The following is a 21,563-nucleotide window of genomic DNA, read 5'->3' on the forward strand; positions in this document are numbered from 1 at the left end:
ATAGGGGAGCAGGGAGGAGATGGCACATACTGATAGTTCTCTCACTTCTGATTTGTCATAATATTCTACTAAGCATTATACTATCTAACCCCAGAGCTTGTACAATAGCCCTTTCTGGAACTGAGCTCAGGGCAAACTGACAATAAGAGATGCAGGGTGAAAATGCAGATACAATTCCTATAATAGCCTGAAACGACAGAGGCTCTTTAGGCTATTTTCACACGCAGTGTTTTCAGCCGTTTTTCTGTCCGTAAACGTCCCGAAAAATGGCTGAAAAATCGGAAATACAACGCCTCCAAACATCTACCCATTGATTTCAATGGAAAAAACAGCGTTCTGTTCCGGCGGGGCATTTTTTACGCGGCCGTTTTTCAAAATGGCTGTGAAAAAGAAGTGCATGTCACTTCTTCAGCCGTTTTTGAAGCTGGTTTTCATACACTCTATAGAAAAACAGCTCCAAAAACGCGACTTTGATTAAAAAAAAGTCTCAAAATACGGAGCTGTTTTCAAGGGAAAACCGCTCCTGATTTTCAGACTTTTTTTATTTTTTGTGTACACATACCCTTAAAGTGGCACTCCAAGCAAAAATGTTTTTGGCCCCCTGTTTCTAATTGAGGTGGCATAAATTATACTGTGGTTAGAAAACTCCTCTACTGCTTTATCTTGTAGTTTTGGCCCCTGTTCCGGGCAGCCTTTCGGTCAAATGAGCTCGGCTATGACTATCTGAATCTTATAGGGTCTGCTGTATGGATAGGAAGTATATATCTTTTATATGGGCCATTAATAGAAATGCTCGCTCCCAAACATAAGCTGATGAATGAGAAAAAGCTTGTTCATTGGCTAATCGCAACTTTTATGCGGCCAAAAAATGGTCGCTAGTCGGCAGCACATCCCCCTGTGTAAGCAGAGAGGTGTGCTTCCGACATGATGCAAATGCATGGGGATGAACGATTGTAGTAACTATCTTTTGTCCCCATACTAAAAGATCGTTGCATTGGATGGCGCAAATGATTTACAAGCTGTATTGTTGATCAGCGCTCGTTTTAAAGGTGGTAAATATAGGCGATAACTGTCGGTGTAAAACCACCTGAAGGGCCAGTTCACACAGAGTTTTTTGACACGGGAAACCGTGTCGGAAAACACGTCAAAAATGCCTCCCATTGATTTCAAAGGGAGGCGGAGGCGGTTTTTCCCGCGAGCGGAATAACCGCCTCGCGGGAAAAAGAAGCGACATGCCCTATCTTCGGGCGTTTACGTCTCTGACCTCCCATTGACATCAATGGGAGGCAGGGAAAGCGTATTTTGCTGCGTTTTTTGCCCGCGTCGCTCAATGGCTGTGGGCGAAAATCGGCGTGCAGGCAGAGCAAAATCTGCCTCAAAATTCCAAACTGAATTTTGAGGCAGATTTTCCGCCTGCAAAATAATGCATGTGAGGAGGAGGAGGAGTTTATGCCATTCGGACGAATGGCTGTATGCTGGAGGTAAGTTTATACACTGTGTGGCAGGGCCGAGGTGTACAGCAGGTGGAAGGGAGCGCTGCGCTGGCTCCCTTCCCCTGCTTGTTTTAAAAGCACCCTGGCCCGGCGACACCTTCCATGGCCGATGGCGCCGCTAGCAGCTGCTGCGGCTGCTACTACTGTAGCGACGCCACTATAGCAGAGCTGGGAGGTATCTCTCTGCTCTGCTATGTGCTAGCCCCACTTTTAGCTCCCTGAAGGAGCGGAATCCCCGTGTGTTCGGGGATTCTGCTCCTGGACGGAGCGCTTGATGTCTCTGTCCATATCTGGGCAGTGACATCAGGGGAAACTCCTGAAGCGGAATCCCCGAACACTCTGTGACCGGGGATTCCACACCAGGCGAAGCCAGAAATGTTCAGTGTCCATAAATGGACACAGACGACGGGCCTTTCCTGAAGTCGAATCACCGGCCACATGGGGATTCCCCTTCAGGAGTTGCCCCTGATGTCACTGTCCAGATATGCCCGGCCCGGAACGGATGCAAAACTAATGTAAACCGGCCGGAAAAACGGCCGATTTTATCGGCCGACACTCGGGCGGGACCCTGTCGTGTGAATAAGGCATAAGTCTCTCTCTTCATTCCTATGAAACTCACAACAAAGCTCTCCTAGACATGAATAGAAGGACTGACTTGCTGTCCACACAGTAGTCGCTGTAAGATTGTTAGTCAGAGCAGGGGTTCAGATGACTAAAGACAGCCCGGAACAGGGGCTGAAACTACAAGATTAAGCCACAGAATCTTTTATGTCACCTCAATTACAAACGGGGGGCCCACAACATTTTTGCTAGGGGAACTCAAGATAAAACTAATCTAAGGATCTATGTGCAGCAGCTAGCCACCTTGGTTACTGTTTCCTTCATGTTTTTTATTATTCTTATACTGCGCGAACAGTGAAGCCAGAAAAATAAGTAAACACAGCAAAAAGATGTACCGTATTTTCCGGACTATAAGGCGCACCGGATTATAAGGCGCACTTTCTATGAGCGCCTTGTAAGCAATCATGTTTCATATATAAGGCGCACTGGATTATAAGGCGCAGCACATTACCGTTAAATAAACCATTGCTCAGACTGCAAGTCAAAATTTATTACACTTTTTAACAATAACTTGCAACTGGTTCAGCTGTAATTGCAAATCAAAACGTTAAGGGTATGTGCACACACACTAATTACGTCCGTAATTGACGGACGTATTTCGGCCGCAAGTCCCGGACCGAACAGTGCAAGGAGCCGGGCTCCTAGCATCATACTTATGTACGACGCTAGGAGTCCCTGCCTCGCTGCAGGACAACTGTCCCGTACTGTAAACATGATTATACTACGGGACAGTTGTCCTGCAGCAAGGCAGGGACTCCTAGCGTCGTACATAAGTATGATGCTAGGAGCCCGGCTCCTTGCACTGTGTTCGGTCCGGGACTTGCGGCCGAAATACGTCCGTCAATTACGGACGTAATTAGTGTGTGTGCACATACCCTTACCGTACTTTTTCAGTTCATTCCTCCACCAGAAATCCATCAAATCCGTCATCTTCAGTGTCGGAGTTGAACAGTTGGGCGATTTCGGCATCAAGCATGGGGTCCTCCTCTTCATTATCCGAGTCGGTTTCGTTGCTGCTGCTAGGCTCTTCAGTGGTGATTCCAGCCTTCCTGAAAGCTCGGATGACACTGGAGACTGATACATTCTTCCAGGCATCCACGATCCACTGGCACATAGTGGCATAACTCGCACGGCGTTGCCTCCCTGTTTTGGTGAATGTGTGGTCACCTTCTGTCATCCAATGCTCCCATGCAGCTCGCAATTTAACTTTAAATGACCTGTTGATGCTGATATCTAGCGGCTGGAGCTCTTTGGTTAATCCACCAGGGATGACAGCAAGCTCCGAATTAGTTTTCTTCACTTGGGCTTTGACAGTATCGGTCAAGTGGGCGCGCATCGAGTCACAGACCAATAGGGATGGGGATTTGTGAAAAAAGCCACCCGGTCTCTTGACGTAGACCTCCCTCAGCCACTCACTCATCTTCTCCTCATCCATCCAGCCCTTTGGGTTAGCCTTAATGATGACACCAGCAGGAAAATTTTCTTTAGGCAAAGTCTTCCTCTTGAAAATTACCATGGGTGGTAGTTTCTGGCCATTAGCCTGACAAGCGAGAACTACAGTGAAAGATGACTTCTCATTTCCTGTGGTACGTATAGATATCGTACTGGTCCCTGTTTTCTCAACAGTACGGTTTACGGGGATATCGAAAGTGAGGGGAACCTCATCCATGTTAATAATGTGTTCTGGCTGGATATTCTTTTCATTTATCTTGGTTATGCAGTAGGTGCGGAAAATGGCCAGCTTCTCTTCATAATCCTTTGGTAATTGCTGGCACACAGTAGTTCTGGTGCGAATGGAGAGATGACGCCTTTGCATGAAACGAAAGCACCATGAAGGACCTCCTCGAAAGTCCTTGATCTCCATGTCACGTGCTAAAGCAGTGGCTTTGAGTCTAATAGAGACAGTGGAGACGCTTCTACATGCGTTTCTCTGTTCCATAACCCACTGTTCTATTTTGTCCTCCAACTGTGGCCACCTTGCTTTGTTTCCTCGGAAACTCAGTTTGGTCTTCTTTACTTGGCGGAGGTCATCTTCTTGTTTTCTCCACTTACGCACCATGGATTCATTAATGTTGAATTCTCTTGCAGCTGCCCTATTTCCATGCTCTACTGCATAACTTATAGCTTTAAGCTTGAAACCTGCATCATAAGCATGTCTCTTAACAGGAGGCATTTTTTGGGGTAGTGGGTATAGTTAACGCTAAAGCAAAGATATATTGCAAGGATCCTACAGAGCTGTAAGTATCACTCAGTGTGGCTCCTGATTACGGTGGCCGTAATGCTCAATCCATTTATGGATACTGTAAAAACCCAAGTGAAGAATAAATTCATAGGCGCACGGGGGGGAGGAGCATGGTGTGTGCTGTGGTATGCCGCCGCCGACCCCTGCCGCCCACGATAGAGGTAAAGGATCCTGTATGAACCCCTCTCTTTACTGTCGGGTTCATATATAAGGCGCACCGGATTATAAGGCGCACTTTCTATTTCTGAGAAATTCTCAACATTTTATGTGCGCCTTATAGTCCGGAAAATACGGTAATGAGATATATGGAAGATGCTAGTTTTTACATTTACAGACTATATAGCCAGAGTTAATCACTTTAAATATTGATCAGTGACCTGTATTTGGCTACAAAGTGAAATAATCTAATGGAATTCTCTTTTATTGAATTGTTATGTCGTCGTGCCTATATTACACTGGAAAATACTTATTTGTGAATAATCAATTTGCTGTGCAATTTCCACTTCAGCAGTTTACAAATAGATTTATTAAATAATCCAACTTTTATTGAATGCCGTTTCATGCTTAAGTGACTGTTTTATGTAATGCTTACATGCTAAAAACCCAGTCAAGTTAATTCCCTAAGGTGCCCGCGAAATAAAACGTTAAAATGACTACCTTCATGCTTATTGTCTGGTTTTCTCATGCTGATGCCTTCTAATAAACTTGCAATTTCAACATTTGTATGTCGTAAAAGAGGCATTCACTGTATCTCGTTCCTAAGTAATGACCCTTCGAGAAATTAATTCCAGCTACCTATGGGCTATTAGATGATGAAGCCTCCTCTTGGTGCTATAGTCTGCTCACTGCCGGGTATTCTTTATTTTAAATTGAGCACTTGTAAGACAACATCAATAGAAATGTTAAAAAAAAAAAAATAATTAAGAATGGATGGAGAATGGCAAGGACTGCTACAAACTATTAGGCCAATTTCCTTTGTTAGATTTCCTACTTATTAAAAAGTAACCGGTACATGTCTCAAGTTAAAAGAGCTTTATTTTGAAGTCCACTTTAGGTTCTATTGTGATTCATATCAACCAGGAGCCACTCTCTGTGTCATGGTCCTTTCCAACAACTATTCGGTCTTGTCATGGTCGATTTATATATTCGGTTATTGATTGATAAGTTATGCTTAATGCATAACAAACCAGAAGCCACATTTCATATGGCGTTTTGAGGAACACTAAACCTAGTAATGAATGAGAAAGTCATAAGAAAAACTTGCCCACAGTGTGTTTCTGTGGCATGCAGTAAATTTTGCAGACCAACAAATAGCCTTGCAGAGAACACTGTTGTTAATGTTCTCCTGATGTCTTCTATTTCCAGCTGGCAGATCGCTCAAAGGAGGGGTTTAGCATTCCTATTGTAGAGAGAGCAGTGGGGTAAGGTTGCCTAAAGCTGCCCATACACATACAATAGCTGTCGCCCAACGGCTATTGCATCTCCCATTGACTCTATACACATTCACACTCAGCTTGGCTGACCATGCATGTGTTTTTGATGGGCAGAGGGGAATAAATACCACTGCCAGACACCTGATCCTTCTTTATGCCTGACCTTTGCTTTCATCTACTGTGTATGGGCACCCTTTGGCTCAACAACTGCATGTGCGATTCCACAGGAGTGGAGCCAAAAAGAAAAAGTATAAAAGGAAAAATGAAAAGTCTCTTCCTTTATCCTTTTGATGGATCAAAAAACTGCATCAAAAGCTGCATGTATGATTCCAACCTTAGGGCTGGCTTACTCAAACAGCGTGTTCTTCGTCCATGTGCTGTCCATTTAAGTAACGGACAGCCCACGGACCCATGCATTTCAATTGGGCTATTCAGACATGCGTGAGTTTTCACGTAGCGAGTGTCCATTGCGTGAAACTCACTGCATGTCCTATATTTGTGCATTTTTGCGGGCGCTGTCGCCCATTGAAGTCTATGGTTGCATGAAAACCATGGACCGCAAATGGACGACATCCGTGTGAGGTCTGTTTTTCACGCATCAGTTAGTAAAGAAATGCAGGGAATTTTTTTTTTTTTTAAAAAGTGCTTGCGGAGGGTAACCACGGATGTGAAAAACTAATGCCACATGCAATGCTCACGGACAAGAAATTTAGGAAATACTGTCCGTTTTTTGCTCAAGCAAATCGAACATGCTCGCGTGAATGTAGCCTTACAGCCAGAAACAGGTTTTTGAGAAGAAAGTGTAATGGCGGGGTAGGGAGACAGACAGGTGAGCCCTAATCTACCCGCCACTCAGTCCCTGCCTACTTGCAACGACCCGTCCTAGGCAACGGGGTACAACTGGGCGACGGTCCCTACGCTCAGTAAGTGCACGACAGACAAGGGTACACAGAAGCTAGGGAAACGGGGCAGCTGCTCACGGAGACACCGTGAGCAACGAGAGTAGTGGACGAGCCGAGTCAAACCAGGAGTGCACGAGGTACAAAACGCTGAGCAGGAGAGTGGTCAGTAAGCCAAGGTCAATAACAAGCAAAGGGTCAGTAGTTCAAGCAGCAGCAGAGCCAGGAAACAAGCAGAGCAGAATCACAGGCAAAGGAGGAACAGGAAAGGCAGGTATAAATAGACAGTGGGAGGGAGCTAGCTCAGTCTGGTCAGGCTGTGATAGGCTCTCCCACTCCTAAGCCTGCCATCCTGAGTGGTGGAAGATGGAGTCAGTCTCACAGATGTAGGAGCAGGTGCAGACTGATTACCCACGGGCGTCGACACAGAAGCTGTGTCTGGCAGATCCTTTACAGAAAGTGGGCAGAAATGGCTGATCTCCTGGGAGACCCATGATGAATTCTTTATTGCAATATGAGACAAAAATAGGATCAAAGGAGAAGAAGAGTTGAAGGGAGGAATTAATTATTTTTTTCTTTGCATAAATAAAAAGGACATACTGAAAATACACAGACGACTGTACGTTGTAGTGCAGAACTAAGACCCCAATGATATTGTCTAATAAGTTTCCTATATTCATTGTTTTATATGGACATATTCAATGGACTGATTCATGTGAATAGGTCTTTATTGGACAAATGTATACGTTATATTTATATGGCTGTAGTGAATTTTAGTTCCACACGGGTGAAAACTAACACATGCTTTTATTCCTTTTTGCTTTCATTTTAGATGTTTGTGGCCCTTCTGTTTTGGTACCAATTTTATTGTGGTTTCTCTGGATCGGCAATGATTGACCAGTGGTATCTTATATTTTTCAATTTACTCTTTTCATCCATTCCACAACTGGTTACTGGAATTCTTGATAAAGACCTACCAGCTGACATGTTAATAGCGGTTCCTGAGCTGTATAGAAGTGGACAGACAATGGAGGTAATTTACCAGTATTATGCTAGAATTCTCAAAGGAGTCTACAGTAATTAGATTTTAATCTACCCTCTATTTTGAACACTTGAGAATAACTTTAGGTGTCTGTAGCATGTGAGGTATTTATGTAGCATTGGATACCTGCATTATGAGTACAGATGGTTTGTTCATTTTTCACGTGTTCATGGTAGCATCACCAGTGAGGCCAGCGATTGGCTGCAGCGGCACGTATGGTGTTCCCTGTGAATAGAAGACTAGTGTTGTATGTGGGAAACCCCTTTTTAAATGTTCTGAGATCAATTGGATGTTCTTTCAATCTAAATTGTTGCATTTTATCTCTTTATAGGAGTACAAGCCTCATATGTTTTGGCGCAATATGATTGATGCTTTCTATCAAAGTCTTATATGTTTCTTCATCCCATATTTTGTAAGTTACATGCTTTCCTCACCATGTAATACATCCTATAACACATTCTTGTGCTATTTGCGTATTTTATTTATATATATTTTTTTCTTATGCAGACATTCTATGACTCTGATATTGATTTGTTCACGTGGGGCACACCAATAGTCACATGTGCTCTTTTCACCATAATGCTGCACTTGGGCATTGAGACCAAAACTTGGGTAAGATGTAGTTTCTTTGGCTTTTTTTGTGTCTGAAAATAGTTTTCTTGGTATTTAGTTTACATGTGGTATAAACTAAACTTTTACATACTTTTTTATTGATTTAAAAAGTTAGTTTGTTGGTACTATTGACATAAATTATACATTTATAAATCAACTTTTTTTTTTTTTCAGACTTGGATCAATGTGTCCTCCATTGCCTTCAGTATTCTCCTATTTTTCACTGTGGCCTTGATTTACAATTCAGCCTGTCCAACATGCAACCCGCCTTCAAACCCATATTGGACTATGCAGACACTCCTCGCTAATCCTTTGTTTTATTTTATTTGTATCTTGTCACCCATCGCTGCTTTGTTACCAAGGTATGTTAACAGGTTTGTTTTTTTTGTTTTTATTTTTTTCAAATATTGCTTTATCTTACACTCTAATTTTGCATGTAGTTAGAGGCTATGTACACCGTCAATAGCAACCACGGCATCTAATTGGTTTGAAGGGGAGGGGGCTGCCTCTGTCACTCCATCAGCACCCAAGGGCCCCTAGGTCTGTCATTAGTGTATGCCTTTTAGGCCCTACTAGAATGCCTGACCGTTTTAGGCTTGATTTACACGAGCGCGTGCGTTTTGCACACGCAAAAAACGCGGCGTTTTGCGTGCGCAAAAGGCACTTAACAGCTGCACGTGTCATCAGTGTATGATGCGCGGCTGCGTGATTTTCGCGCAGCCGCCATCATTATGACACTACGTTTGAATGTTTGTAAACAGAAAAGCACGTGGTGCTTTTCTGTTTACATTCAGAGTTTGACAGCTCTTGCGCGAACCACGCAGTTCGCACGGAAGCACTGGTTTTCACGCACCCATTGACTTCAATAGGTGCGTGATGCGCGAACCGCGCACAAAGAAAGGACATGTCGTGAGTTTTACACAACGCACTCGCGCTGCGCAAAACTCACGCACTGTCTGCACTGCCCCATAGCCTAATATAGGTGCGTACGACACGCGTGAAAAGCACGCACGTCGCATGCGCGTATATTACGCTCGTGTAAATGATGCCTTACACGGACAGGCATAATACACTGCAATACATAAGTATTTCAGTGTATTATAAAGCGATGAAATTATCGCAAAGTGAAGTCGTATAGCGGGACTGAAAAAAAAAGTTAAAAGAAATAGGTTAATAAAGTTACTAATAAAAAAATAGAAATGTTTTTTTTTTTTCTTCATTTTTTTTTTCTTCAGATTTTTTTCCCTTGCAATGCTTTATTTTGAAAAAAAAATGAAATAAATGAAAAAGCTATACATAATTGATATTGCCGCATCGGTAACGACCCAGGCTCTAAAACAATTACTTTATTCAACACGCACGATTAATGCCGTAAAATATACAATAAAAAAACAATCCCAGGATTCCTGTTTTCTGTTTATCCTGCCTTCTGGAAAAATGCAATAAAATGTGATCAACAAGTCATATGTAAACCAAGGTGGTACCAATGAAAATTTTGTTTTCATTGGTTGTCGCACAAAAGAAAAAAAAAATCCCTCATACAGCTACACCAGTGAAAAAAATATAAAAAAGTTATGGCCCTTAGAATATGGGGACACAAAAACAAATACTTTGAAGAAAAAAGTTATTGTGCATGAGTAGTAAAACATAATAAAAATATGGAAATTGTATGTCGTAATTACCTCCAGAATATAGTTGTTTGTTTTTTTTGACAAATTGTTTATTGTAATTTTAACTTATACAAAATTAAACAAGATTACGGAATTGTAGAAAAGCATAGGAGATCAAAAACTATGTACACATATGGGAGGTAGCAAGAAAGTTGAATCCAGCGCTTAGGTAGAGATAAAATGGAACGGTTTTCCAAGTTTATTGGTTTTTCTTTAAAAGTCCAATAAGGTATAGTCCTGGTGTGTGGACAATGGGGGAATATGATCCTTTTAAGCCTACGCGTTTCGGACGATTACGACGTCCTTAGACTTGGCTGTAGTATGTACACATATGCATATAAAGGACACGGGATACACAATTATATAGAAATAGCATTGCTAAATGGTAATACAGCCAAAATTAGACAAATCCACGGGAACGTAAGGCATGACCTCCAATAGGACAGTTTCGCCGGGTTACAGACATCCAATAATTAAACAAAGATTTAACCAAAACAAGAACATTGTCAATATAAAATCCTTGCCAAAAGATCTGGAGTGTTACAAAGCTAAACCTAAAGAACTCCTAGAAGATCATTACCGAGCTATGAAGGAAGCTGCAGAGCATTAAAAGCAAGCCATTTGGACCATTTACAAGTGAATACCTGTGGTGCATGTAGTCTTGTTGAAATTAAATGTTCCATAACACAGTTATATTGAACCTTAAAGGGGCTCTGTCACCAGATTCTCAAATCCCTATGTCCTATTGCATGTGATCGGCGCTGCAATGTAGAGAACAGTAACGTTTTTCTTTTTTAAAAATGTTCATTTTTGGCCAAGTTATGAGCTATTTTATATATATATATATATATATATATATAATATATATACAAATGAGCTTGACACTTCTGAATCTTTTCTGTGAGATTCCAGCAAGCCACGTGTAATCTCGCGAGATTACGAGGTAAACGAGATTTCGTTTCCCTTGCTGGAAATTTCACAGAAAGGATTCAGAAGTGTCAGAATTCTGAATACACGACGTCCAGGCTGGAGATCATGTGTATTCATTATCAGGACATTTGTGTATGTGGCTGCACATCGTACTAGTAAGAACACTATGTGCTGTGTAAATGAATGGAGAGGAGTGCATGATGCTGATTGGTCACTGATTCGTCAGCATCATACACTTCTCTCCACAACGCCCAGTTAGTAAAACAAGTAAACACGCCCAGTTAAAAACACAATACACGCCCAGTTGGACATACGAATAAAAACACGCCCAGTTGTCCATTTCAAAGCTCATTTGCATATATATATATATAAAATAGCTCATAACTTGGCCAAAAGTAAAGTTTTTAAAAAAAAAAAAAACGTTACTGTTATCTACATTGCAGCGCCGATCACATGCAATAGGAGATAGGGATTTGAGAATCTGGTGACAGAGCCTCTTTAAGTATAATTTCTACTCTATCCGCAATAGACTTTTCCATCTCTGGGCAATACTCGTTCTTGCCACATTCAGCACATGAGCTACAATTGTGCTGTTCTCAGTACCAAGGTCATCTAATTTCAGGGACCGCAGCGCTACCTCCGGTTCCCAAGGAACATGGAAGCCAAGTATATCATTTAACAATTGTTGTATCTGCCCAGAAGGGAATTCTGAGGTCAAACCTCCACCAGACATGTTGTAGAGAACCAATGGAATCCTGACAATGCCAACAATTGTGAGACACATTGGGAAATAATTTGGATAAGCGGTATGGAGTCATGTACCATCTATATAGCAGCTTCCGGGAAGCTTCCAAATGATATACACAGCGAGACTTGGAGCAAATTTTAAATGCCGCCTCCCATTGTTTAGAACTATATGAACTCCCAAGTTGCAATTCCCACTTTTGTATGAAATAAAGTGCAAACAGAGAAGATTCATGCTGGTGGATCGCCCCATAAGCCTTAGATCTACCATTAGAAGCCAGTTTAGGGCTATAAAAGAATTGTTCATAACTGGGAAGAGGGCCGGTAAAAGTAAATTTAACAGAGGAAAGAAAATGCCTTAACTGGAGATAATTCTAAAAGTCTCTAGGGTGCAAACCGTATTTGAAAGATAGTGTAGAATAGGGCAGTAGCAGATTATTTTCTTACAAAATTTCCAATGACACAACACCCATGGCAAGCCAGTCAGAGAAATTGGAGTTGGGTATACAACGCTGCACCATATCTAAGGAAACCATACTACGCCTAAGAGGGAGAATAGAGGCATTATTAGACATTCCTTTCCATACCTGAAGAGACGCTTTGATCGTGGGAGGTAAATTACCAACTATGAATTCCCCCATCCTAGAAGAGCCCAACACAACTTTTCAAGTCTGGGCATTTTAATATGTGAGCTTCGACCTCCACCCAAAGTTTATTTAAATCACATATCCACCATTGTTTCAATTGATCCAAAATTGTCGCATTATAATAAGCAGTAATGTTCAGATAACTCAAACCTCCTTTAGCTACAGGCAAATGCAATATTTTCGCAGCAACCCTAGTCCTCTTACCATTCCAAATAAACCTTGTAAAAACCGTTTGAATACGCCTCAATACAGATTTGGGAACCGGGATAGGAAGGTTTAGAAAGTAGTCCAACACCTTAGGAAGCAATAACATTTTGGATGCAGATGTACGACCCATCCAAGACAAAGGAAACCTGGAGTAAGATACGACATCTTTGTTTAAAGTTTGCAGCAAGGTATTATAATTGATCGATACCAACTTACAACAAGGATAAGTAAGAGAGATACCAAAGTAAGGAATCGCTCCCTCAGACCATTTAAAAGGAAATTTCCTTTGCAGGTTCAACTGTGTAAGTTTGGGGATACCCATATTTAGAATTAAAGATTTAGAGGTGTTAACTTTATAGTAACTAATCTCTCCAAATTCCTTAATGAGTACGTGGGGTAAAGTGTCGCTAGGAGATATGACCTCATCCGCAAAGAGACCTATACGATGTTCGGTAGGGCCTAGGGAAACTCCTTTGATATGAGGCGACATTTTGACTGCCATTGCAAATGGCTCCATGACCATAGTAAATATCATGGGCGATAAAGGGCAGCCCTGTCTTGTGACATTTAGTTATAGAGAATGGGGTCAACAGCGCACTCGTGGGATACACCTGGGCGGAGGGAGAGATATACAAGGACATAATAGCAGACAAGAAGGAATTTTGAATTCCAAACTTCCCCCAATACCTCCTGTAGGAAACCCCAATGGATGCGGTCGAACGCCTTCTCCGCGTCCAGGGTAAGGAGCAGAGAATGTTATCGCCGAACCTCCGCTTCTGAGACAATATTTATAAACCGTCGAGTACTATCTACTGTTTGCCACCCTTTTAACAACCTCACCTGATCAGGGCTAATCAGTTGTGGAAGCATATCTGCAAGCCTGTTTGATAAAAATTTTGCGTAGATTTTTAGGTCTGTATTCAGAAGGGAAATGGGCTGAAAATTGGAAGGGACATCCAGAGATTTACCCGGTTTGGGTAAGGCGACTACAAGTGCTTTGAGCATTTCAAGGGGGAAGGCTTCATGTTTGATTACCTCATTAAATGTTCTAGCCAGATAGGGAGCTAAAATGATCTTACCAATTAGTACTGTAGGTCTTCTCAGAGTATGTGCACACGACCTATTTTCAGACGTAATGGAGGCGTTTTACGCCTGGAAAAACGGCTCTAATACATCTGCAAACATCTGCCCATTGCTTGCAATGGGTCTTACGATGTTCTGCGCAGACGAGGTGTAATGTTACACGTCGCTGTCAAAAGATGGCGCGTAAAATTACGCCCGCGTCAGAAGTGCAGGGCACTTCTTGGGACGTTTTTGGAGCCATTTTTCATTGACTCCAAAGAAGAACAGCTCCAATTACGTCCATAATGGATGCCGCTAAAAACACGAGTACATGCAAAAACGTCTGAAATTACGGAGCGGTTTTCAGGAGAAAACCGCTCCTGAATTTCAGACGTATTTTGTGCTGTTGTGTGAACATACCCCCAAACTATCGGGTCCAGGGGATTTATGGCCTTTAAGCGACAATATAGCTTTGAGAATCTCCCCTTCAGTTATGGGCATGGAAATGCTTTGTAGTTGGGTAGGAGAAATGGAGGGTAGATCCAATTGGGCTAGGAAATTTTTAATGTTATCAAGTTGGGGTTGTATGGTGAGGGGATCGTTCCTTAAGTTGTAAAGTGACTCATAATATTCTGACAGGGTATTATCTATCCCCCTAGGGTCCATTATGCGTTCCTTCCTAGTATTATACATAAATGGGATCCGAGATTTAGCATTATGTGCTTTTAAAGAGGCTCTGTCACCACATTATAAGTGCCCTATATTGTACATGATGTGATCAGCGCTGTAATGTAGATTACAGCAGTGTTTTTTATTTAGAAAAACGATAATTTTTGACTGAGTTATGACCTATATTCGCTTTATGCTAATGAGTTTCTCAATGGACAACTAGGCGTGTGACCATTATCATTGTAAGAAACATATTCCTCTAATTGAGATTTGGATTGGGAAGCATGTTTGGGATGATGAAGAACAAAATTATTAAGACGCCTGACTGAATCCTGCGGCCTACTAAACTGTTCCTGTATGGATAATGAGATCGGACCATGATCCGAGCATTGTAAGCAACCAATTGAGACAGATTGAGTGCAGTTGATGAGATCCTTGTCAACTAGAAAGAAATCAGTACTCGTATAAACCCTATGAGAGTTAGAATAAAAGGTGTGGTCGCGGTCACTATGATGCAGTCTCCAGATATCAAAAAGACCATGTTTGTGTAACGCTGAAAAAGCTGGAGTAGGTTCTTTACAGCGTACAGTAGATGTAGAATCCATAGTAGGCCATAATGTCAAATTAAAGTCCTCCACCGGTATCAATGAGCCCCTTTTATGTTGATTTGCCAAGGATATCCTCTTACGCAAAAAAACTGTATTGTTTATAATTAGGGGCATATACAGATAGCATAGTATACTGAATATTGTTAAGAAGACATAGTAGCATAACCTAACGACCCTGCTCATCAATAAGTGCAGTTTGCAAATGGAAAGTGATTGAGTCCTTTACCGCTATGGAGACTCCACACTTCTTACCCACAGCTGGGGCCGAGAAAATATGCGGGAACTTTTTGTGTTTAAAGAGGCTCTGTCACCAGATTTTGCCACCCCTATCTGCTATTGCAGCAGATAGGCGCTGCAATGTAGATTACAGTAACGTTTTTATTTTTTAAAAACTAGCATTTTTGGCCAAGTTATGACCATTTTCGTATTTATGCAAATGAGGCTTGCAAAAGTACAACTGGGCGTGTTGAAAAGTAAAAGTACAAGTGGGCGTGTATTATGTGCGTACATCGGGGCGTGTTTACTACTTTTACTAGCTGGGCGTTGTGTATAGAAGTATCATCCACTTCTCTTCAGAACGCCCAGCTTCTGGCAGTGCAGATCTGTGACGTCACTCACAGGTCCTGCATCGTGTCGGCACCAGAGGCTACAGATGATTCTGCAGCAGCATCGGCGTTTGCAGGTAAGTCGATGTAGCTACTTACCTGCAAATGCTGATGCTGCTGCAGAATCAACTGTAGCCTCTGGTGCCGGTGTGGCCGACACGATGCAGGACCTGTGAGTGACGTCACAGATCTGCACTGCCAGAAGCTGGGCGTTCTGAAGAGAAGTGGATGACACTTCTATACACCACGCCCAGCTAGTAAAAGTAGTAAACACGCCCCGATGTACGCACATAATACACGCCCAGTTGTACTTTTACTTTTCAACACGCCCAGTTGTACTTTTGCAAGCCTCATTTGCATAAATACAAAAATGGTCATAACTTGGCCAAAAATGCTCGTTTTTTAAAAATAAAAACGTTACTGTAATCTACATTGCAGCGCCGATCTGCTGCAATAGCAGATAGGGGTTGCAAAATCTGGTGACAGAGCCTCTTTAAGCCTATGAGCATCCTCTTTGTTAAGGTACGTTTCTTGAATACATAAAATATCCGCCTGGGAAAGCAGAGCCTCAGACCACAATTTAGAGCGTTTGAATGGGGAATTTAATCCCTTAACATTGTGTGATACAATCTTAAAGAAGAGTCATGTCCATGCACTTCTTATATTTTGACAATGAACAGTAAACTATCAAAAAAAGGGGAGTCTCCACAGCCGCATCCGTGCAAGGTTCATGCATAGAGTAAATACATTTCCTAGAAGCAAGATAGAACAATATCCAGAGGGAAAGAAAAAACAAAGTGCAAATACAACAACATAATAATGAAAAGTCACCGGGAATCTTGGCATATCCAGACCAGGAAACCCCACCTACAGAGTTACATTCTAAGTTGGGGTCCAGGTAGAACATACCAGAAAGTTAAAGAAAATAACATGGCATTCACGGCATTTAGCTTCATGCCTGTGTACAAACCTAAGGAGAAAAAATATAAGTTAGAATGTCCTCACCCATACTGGGACTAAAATGATGATCAGAAAAATGAACAAATCAAGTTGCCGCCTTCTTCTTGCGGGACACGGTCTCAAAATCCGTGGGGAGAGTGGATGGAATTGTCCCGGATCTTCGCGGAGGAGAGTCATCTCCCGGTGAATTGGCCACTATCTTGGTGCCATTTTTGGAAATGACAAGCTTGATCGGGAGCCCCATTTATATGGTATGCCTTGAGCTCGAAGAATCTTAGTACTGTGAGCAAACGCTCTCCTCCTGGCCAGGGTAGCCGCAGAAAGGTCTGCAAATATGGAAATCTGGGGAAATCTTGCAGGTAGGGTAGGTTCAGAACGAGAAGCTTCCACCAATCCATCTTTGATGTGAAAGAAATGGATGCGTACTATGGCGTTTCTAGGAACTGAGGGAGGCAAACATTTCAGCTTAGGTAAGCGATGAGCTCTATCAATGATTAGATCAGTTGGAGAGGCAGAAGGGAACAAACTCGTGAAAAAGTCCACCATGAATTCTGAAAGTAGATCCGCCTTAATTTGCTCAGGGATACCTCTGAACCTCAGGTTGTTCCTCCTGGAATGGTCCTCAATATCAGCAAACTTCGCTTTAAGTGATTCAAGATCTTCTTCCATAGCAGTAGATACATCCACAATTTCATTATGGGCTCCAAGGAGTTCAGACATTTTATGCTCTATATGGGAAGTACGTTCTCCTATTGAAGTAACCTCCTCTTGAAGGTTCCCCATTGCTCTCAACAAATCACTATTCAATGATTTGTGCAAGTCAGCCAACAAAAGTTTTAGTGGCTACAGTCACAAGGTAATCCGGACTAGGATGTGCAGGGGATTGCAAGGGAGGGGAATTAGGGAGGATTGGAGCATTCGTCCCACGCAAAAGGAGTTGCTTGTAAAGAGGAGACAGAGGAAATGGCTTTATGTACCTGAGCACATGGGCTGCCACGTGCAATGGCGATCTCATGCCCCATCTCGTCCATCGGTGCAGCAGACAACTCAGGAGATGCAGGAGTACTGTGAGACGAAGGCATATATATCAAGGGTTTAGTTATGTTATTTATACCACACAGTAAACGATGTAAAATTAAGATGCAAGAAAAAAAGTGTCAGAATGTTTTCAACTATTCCCCACCACCCAACCCCAAGAAAATAATAAATTATGTATCCCAAAATGGTGCCATAAAAAAGTACAACTTTGTCCTGCCAAAAATTAGCTCTCATACGGCTAGGACTACAGAAAAAAAAAGTTCTGACTTTTGAAATGCGGTGATTGGAAAAAAAAAAAATGCTTCTAGTCACTAAAGGGTTAATCAAGACAGTTGCTTCCTTTTTTTTATTTTAGATGCATTTTAAAAAAATCTGTTTGTGTTGAATCTATATTATTCCAATTAATGCAAAGTAACTTAAAATGGGTACCACACATTAACCGTATCAAATATAATGTACACTGGAGACCGCAACCTTAAGAGTCATTTATTTCCTGAAGAAGGTTTATGTGTCTGCTTGTGTTCCCACATCTGGATGGGTTTACGTTTTTAAATAGTACAGGGAAACCACAACCAGACAAAATAGCAGAAAACTGGCCTTCTAGGGGGATGGTCCTCTCAAAGAGGCAAATGTTGGTCTTTCAATTTTACTAACTTTTGTGCCCAACACAGGAACATCGGGTCTAGATGGGGGTCGTCTTTTGGAAAGGTTTAACTGTGTATTGACTATTAAGATGCTTCCCATTTGTGAATTTTTTATTTATTTTTTATTCTTTTAATTTATTTTAGGTTTTTATGTAAATCTATCCAAGGGACAATGTTTCCAACACAGGTTCAGGTTGGACACCAGTTGTTGAAAGCACATCCAGAATGCCTATCTCATGTCAATAAACAGAGTTCCATCACAACATCTGTTCCAGAAAGACAGTTCAATACCACCTTGTCAACTGCAAGTGATCTTCATTCAGTTAGGAACCAAACGGAGGGCAACTTGGACCAAGAGAGAGAGACCCAAATTCTTTACTTTCCTAATCAAGAGAAAAAAATGCCAACAGTGGGCATCCTCTATTCCAATCCAATCCCTTCCCTTTCTGTGAATGAAAAAGACCAAACTCTTATTGCTTTCCAGCCACACACTCTTGACTGTTCTGTGGCATCTGAAACTATGTATGTGGATGAGATGATCCAGTTTAATTCAAAGATGGACCAGTCAGACATTGGTTTGATGAGCTGGATAACATCTACTCCTTTATTAAAGGAATCTGGTAGCCCAATGCAAATATCAACTTTTCAGGATGCGTCAAAAGATTCCTCTACATTGCTGTCTGATTTATGTATTTCTAAAGATTCAAAAGTAAGCCTAAGATGCAATACAAGCATTTTTCCAGAGCGAATAATTAGGAGCACAGGGAATGGGGAAATGGAAGAAACAACATTTTTATAAATGAATGAGTATGTATATGTGTATATATATATATATTTGAGACACTATTTATATTTTCTACTTTGCACAGTATTTTTTTAGGTAATTTTCCTTGTTTCAGAATCTGAAGCAGATTAGCGGTACAGAACTGTTCTATGTTTTATGTAAATAACCTTTTCTAAAATTTATTAGAAATTTATGAGAGAAAAAAACTTTTTTTTTTTTTTTTGTTTTTTTAATTTTTATCTGGTTAACTGGCTTTACCAAACTTCTGAAAGATACAAGAGAAAAATTTATTTGTAGTGTTCAAGTTTATATTTTATGTGACAAATTGTGCAATTACTTCCCATGGTGCCTGTCATCTGGAAGTCTACCTGTCATTTACACTGATTTGAATGAATGGATACTTTAACAAGAAGTGCCTTATATGAGAAGTAAATCAAATCATTTAAATGCAATTAAATATTAAATGATGGGTTTGGTATAGAAACGTTACCAAATATTTGTGTCATGTGCGGATTATAGACATACAGCTGCATACATTATCTACTTCTATAGCTTTCCAAAGGGTCACTAGACTAAAATGTACATTTGGTTTATAGAAAGTCCTTCTTTGGAAATTGGTAGCTTTGAACACTAAGAACAATAACACCGCAATGTATACGGATGTCCAGCATTAAAGTTTGACTGATCATAATCGCATGCTGCTGATCCACTTTCAGCAGGGTTCAATGTTCTATGCAGATCCAATTGTTATATTATTTCCAGATCTGTAGGAACATTAGTTTGACTGAGGAATAAATCCCACTAAAAAGCTGAAACCCACTTCATCCCAAATCATATTTAAAGAACTTACGCCTCATGCACACGACTGTTGTGCCACTCGGGCCGTTTTTGACACCATCCGTGTGGTACCGATAGTCTTCACGGACCATTCACTTTAGCGGGTAAATCGGGTCCGTGAAAAATGGACGGCACACGGACCTGTGCATAAGGCGTTAGGGTGGATCAGATGTATGCTACTGTTTGTAGGGTATCTTGCAGTGCAGACATTTTAGATGTCCATATACTTTCAGAATAGACATTCACATGCTACTTTGACCACCACTGTATTTGATATTATGAATTCCAAATTAGAGGGTCTTTCTAACCCAGCTGAACCATTACTTTGCAGTGCCCTTACTAAGAAACAGCAGCATAGATCTGAGTATCCTGCATCCGTATGAGGGTAACTTTGAGGGAAAATGTATAAAAAGCCCTTTAGATGTACATGATTATATTAAAACTGCCTTTTATTTAATGTCTATCTGGAGATCTAATCTCCTGAAGTTCTAAGCCCTAAACCTGAGGCTGCACTATTGTCAGGTTCTGTTGTCAACATGTCCCCTGCAGATCACGTTTGGAATGAAATTATCACCCACATCAATATCTACATACTGGAGTTGTGTGGTTTTAGGTTTTGAGTAGTGTGGCCTTTTGGAGAAATATTGGTAATACCTTTGCATTGCTTTTCCTTGCAGTTTTTGAGACCACTTCAAATGACAAGAATAAAAAAAATTTAAATTGTCCTTTGATAAAACTGCTAGCACAATATGTTTTGTTTGCGAAGTGGCGTTAAAATAATCCTACTTGCTGCACATCTTATTTAAGGACCAACAGTAACACTAAAGTGTCTTATGTTATGGATTGACAGATATGACTTGACTATGTAGACTGTATCACAACTTTTTCTGGCGTTCAGTTAAGGACTGCTTCTTAAACCCAAAGTATAATGTGTCAGATTAATGCTGATTGCTTTAATGTATTAATATAAATCAGAGTATAGCTTTATGATCATTTATGTGAATAAAGGCATTACATTTATTGTTAACATGTTAGATATATTTCTTATTTAATATATTGTGGAAAACGGTATCTATGCTAACAAGTCACAAATATAAATGCATACTACTGGTAAAAAATATGTCTGAAATATTTTAAACCTTTTTAATACATTGTATTGCATAGATTTTGCGTAAGCATTTTACGGTTTTGTTGTCAATACCCAACATTTTACTTGATTGGAAACAAAACGCCAAGGGATGTAATATGTTTATTTAATGTGTCATATGCAGAACCAACAAATAAAATAAAGGGTTACTCCTATGAAAAATGTTAACCGTACCAATTTCCTAAAGAAAACCTCCAGTGGAATCTCAAATTTTCATAATATTCAAATATCAAATTTGAGTAATTTTTATGTATACTGTCTGTATTTCCCTGTAGTCTGGCCTCCTGACTTCTCCGGATCTGACGAGTTCATTCTCCCAATGTGCTACGTTATCAATCCCATGATGCCTCAGTGCAGCATCACATGAGTAGCTAGAGTCAGTACCATCTCTGCCTGCTGGGAGGACAGTGTCATTATCCTTCCCGCAATATTCTCCTATATAAAATAAGGATTTACTCTGTTGGTATAGAGCCAGAGATCCTGGACTGTGAGCTACATAATCAAGAGTAATTGTGATAGTTTGTCTGCCCCATCCCCCCCCCCCCCCCCCCCAGGAGAACCTTGTGCGTAACAGCCCATAGGGGACTCACTGAAACCTGCTTCAGGCTGTTCCTATGTAACCAGAGTGGTAGATCCGACACCTAGTGATAGGAGGAGGACCGGTATTAA

At 41.1% G+C, this 21,563-nt stretch overlaps 1 protein-coding gene across 1 annotated transcript in view; it reads left to right on the plus strand.

The window, feature by feature from the left end:
• Positions 1-21,158, plus strand: part of ATP10A (ATPase phospholipid transporting 10A (putative)) — a 163,463-nt gene extending 142,305 nt beyond the window's left edge. Inside the window, exons 17-21 of the mRNA XM_075852595.1 lie at positions 7,521-7,721; positions 8,062-8,142; positions 8,238-8,342; positions 8,517-8,704; positions 18,271-21,158. Of these exons, the coding sequence (XP_075708710.1) occupies positions 7,521-7,721; positions 8,062-8,142; positions 8,238-8,342; positions 8,517-8,704; positions 18,271-18,925 (1,230 nt within the window). The 3' untranslated portion in view covers positions 18,926-21,158. The remainder of the gene's footprint in view (positions 1-7,520; positions 7,722-8,061; positions 8,143-8,237; positions 8,343-8,516; positions 8,705-18,270) is intronic.
• The last annotated feature ends 405 nt before the right edge of the window (positions 21,159-21,563 follow it).

Source organism: Rhinoderma darwinii, chromosome 2 (assembly GCF_050947455.1).
Source record: "Rhinoderma darwinii isolate aRhiDar2 chromosome 2, aRhiDar2.hap1, whole genome shotgun sequence".
NCBI lineage: Eukaryota > Metazoa > Chordata > Amphibia > Anura > Rhinodermatidae > Rhinoderma > Rhinoderma darwinii.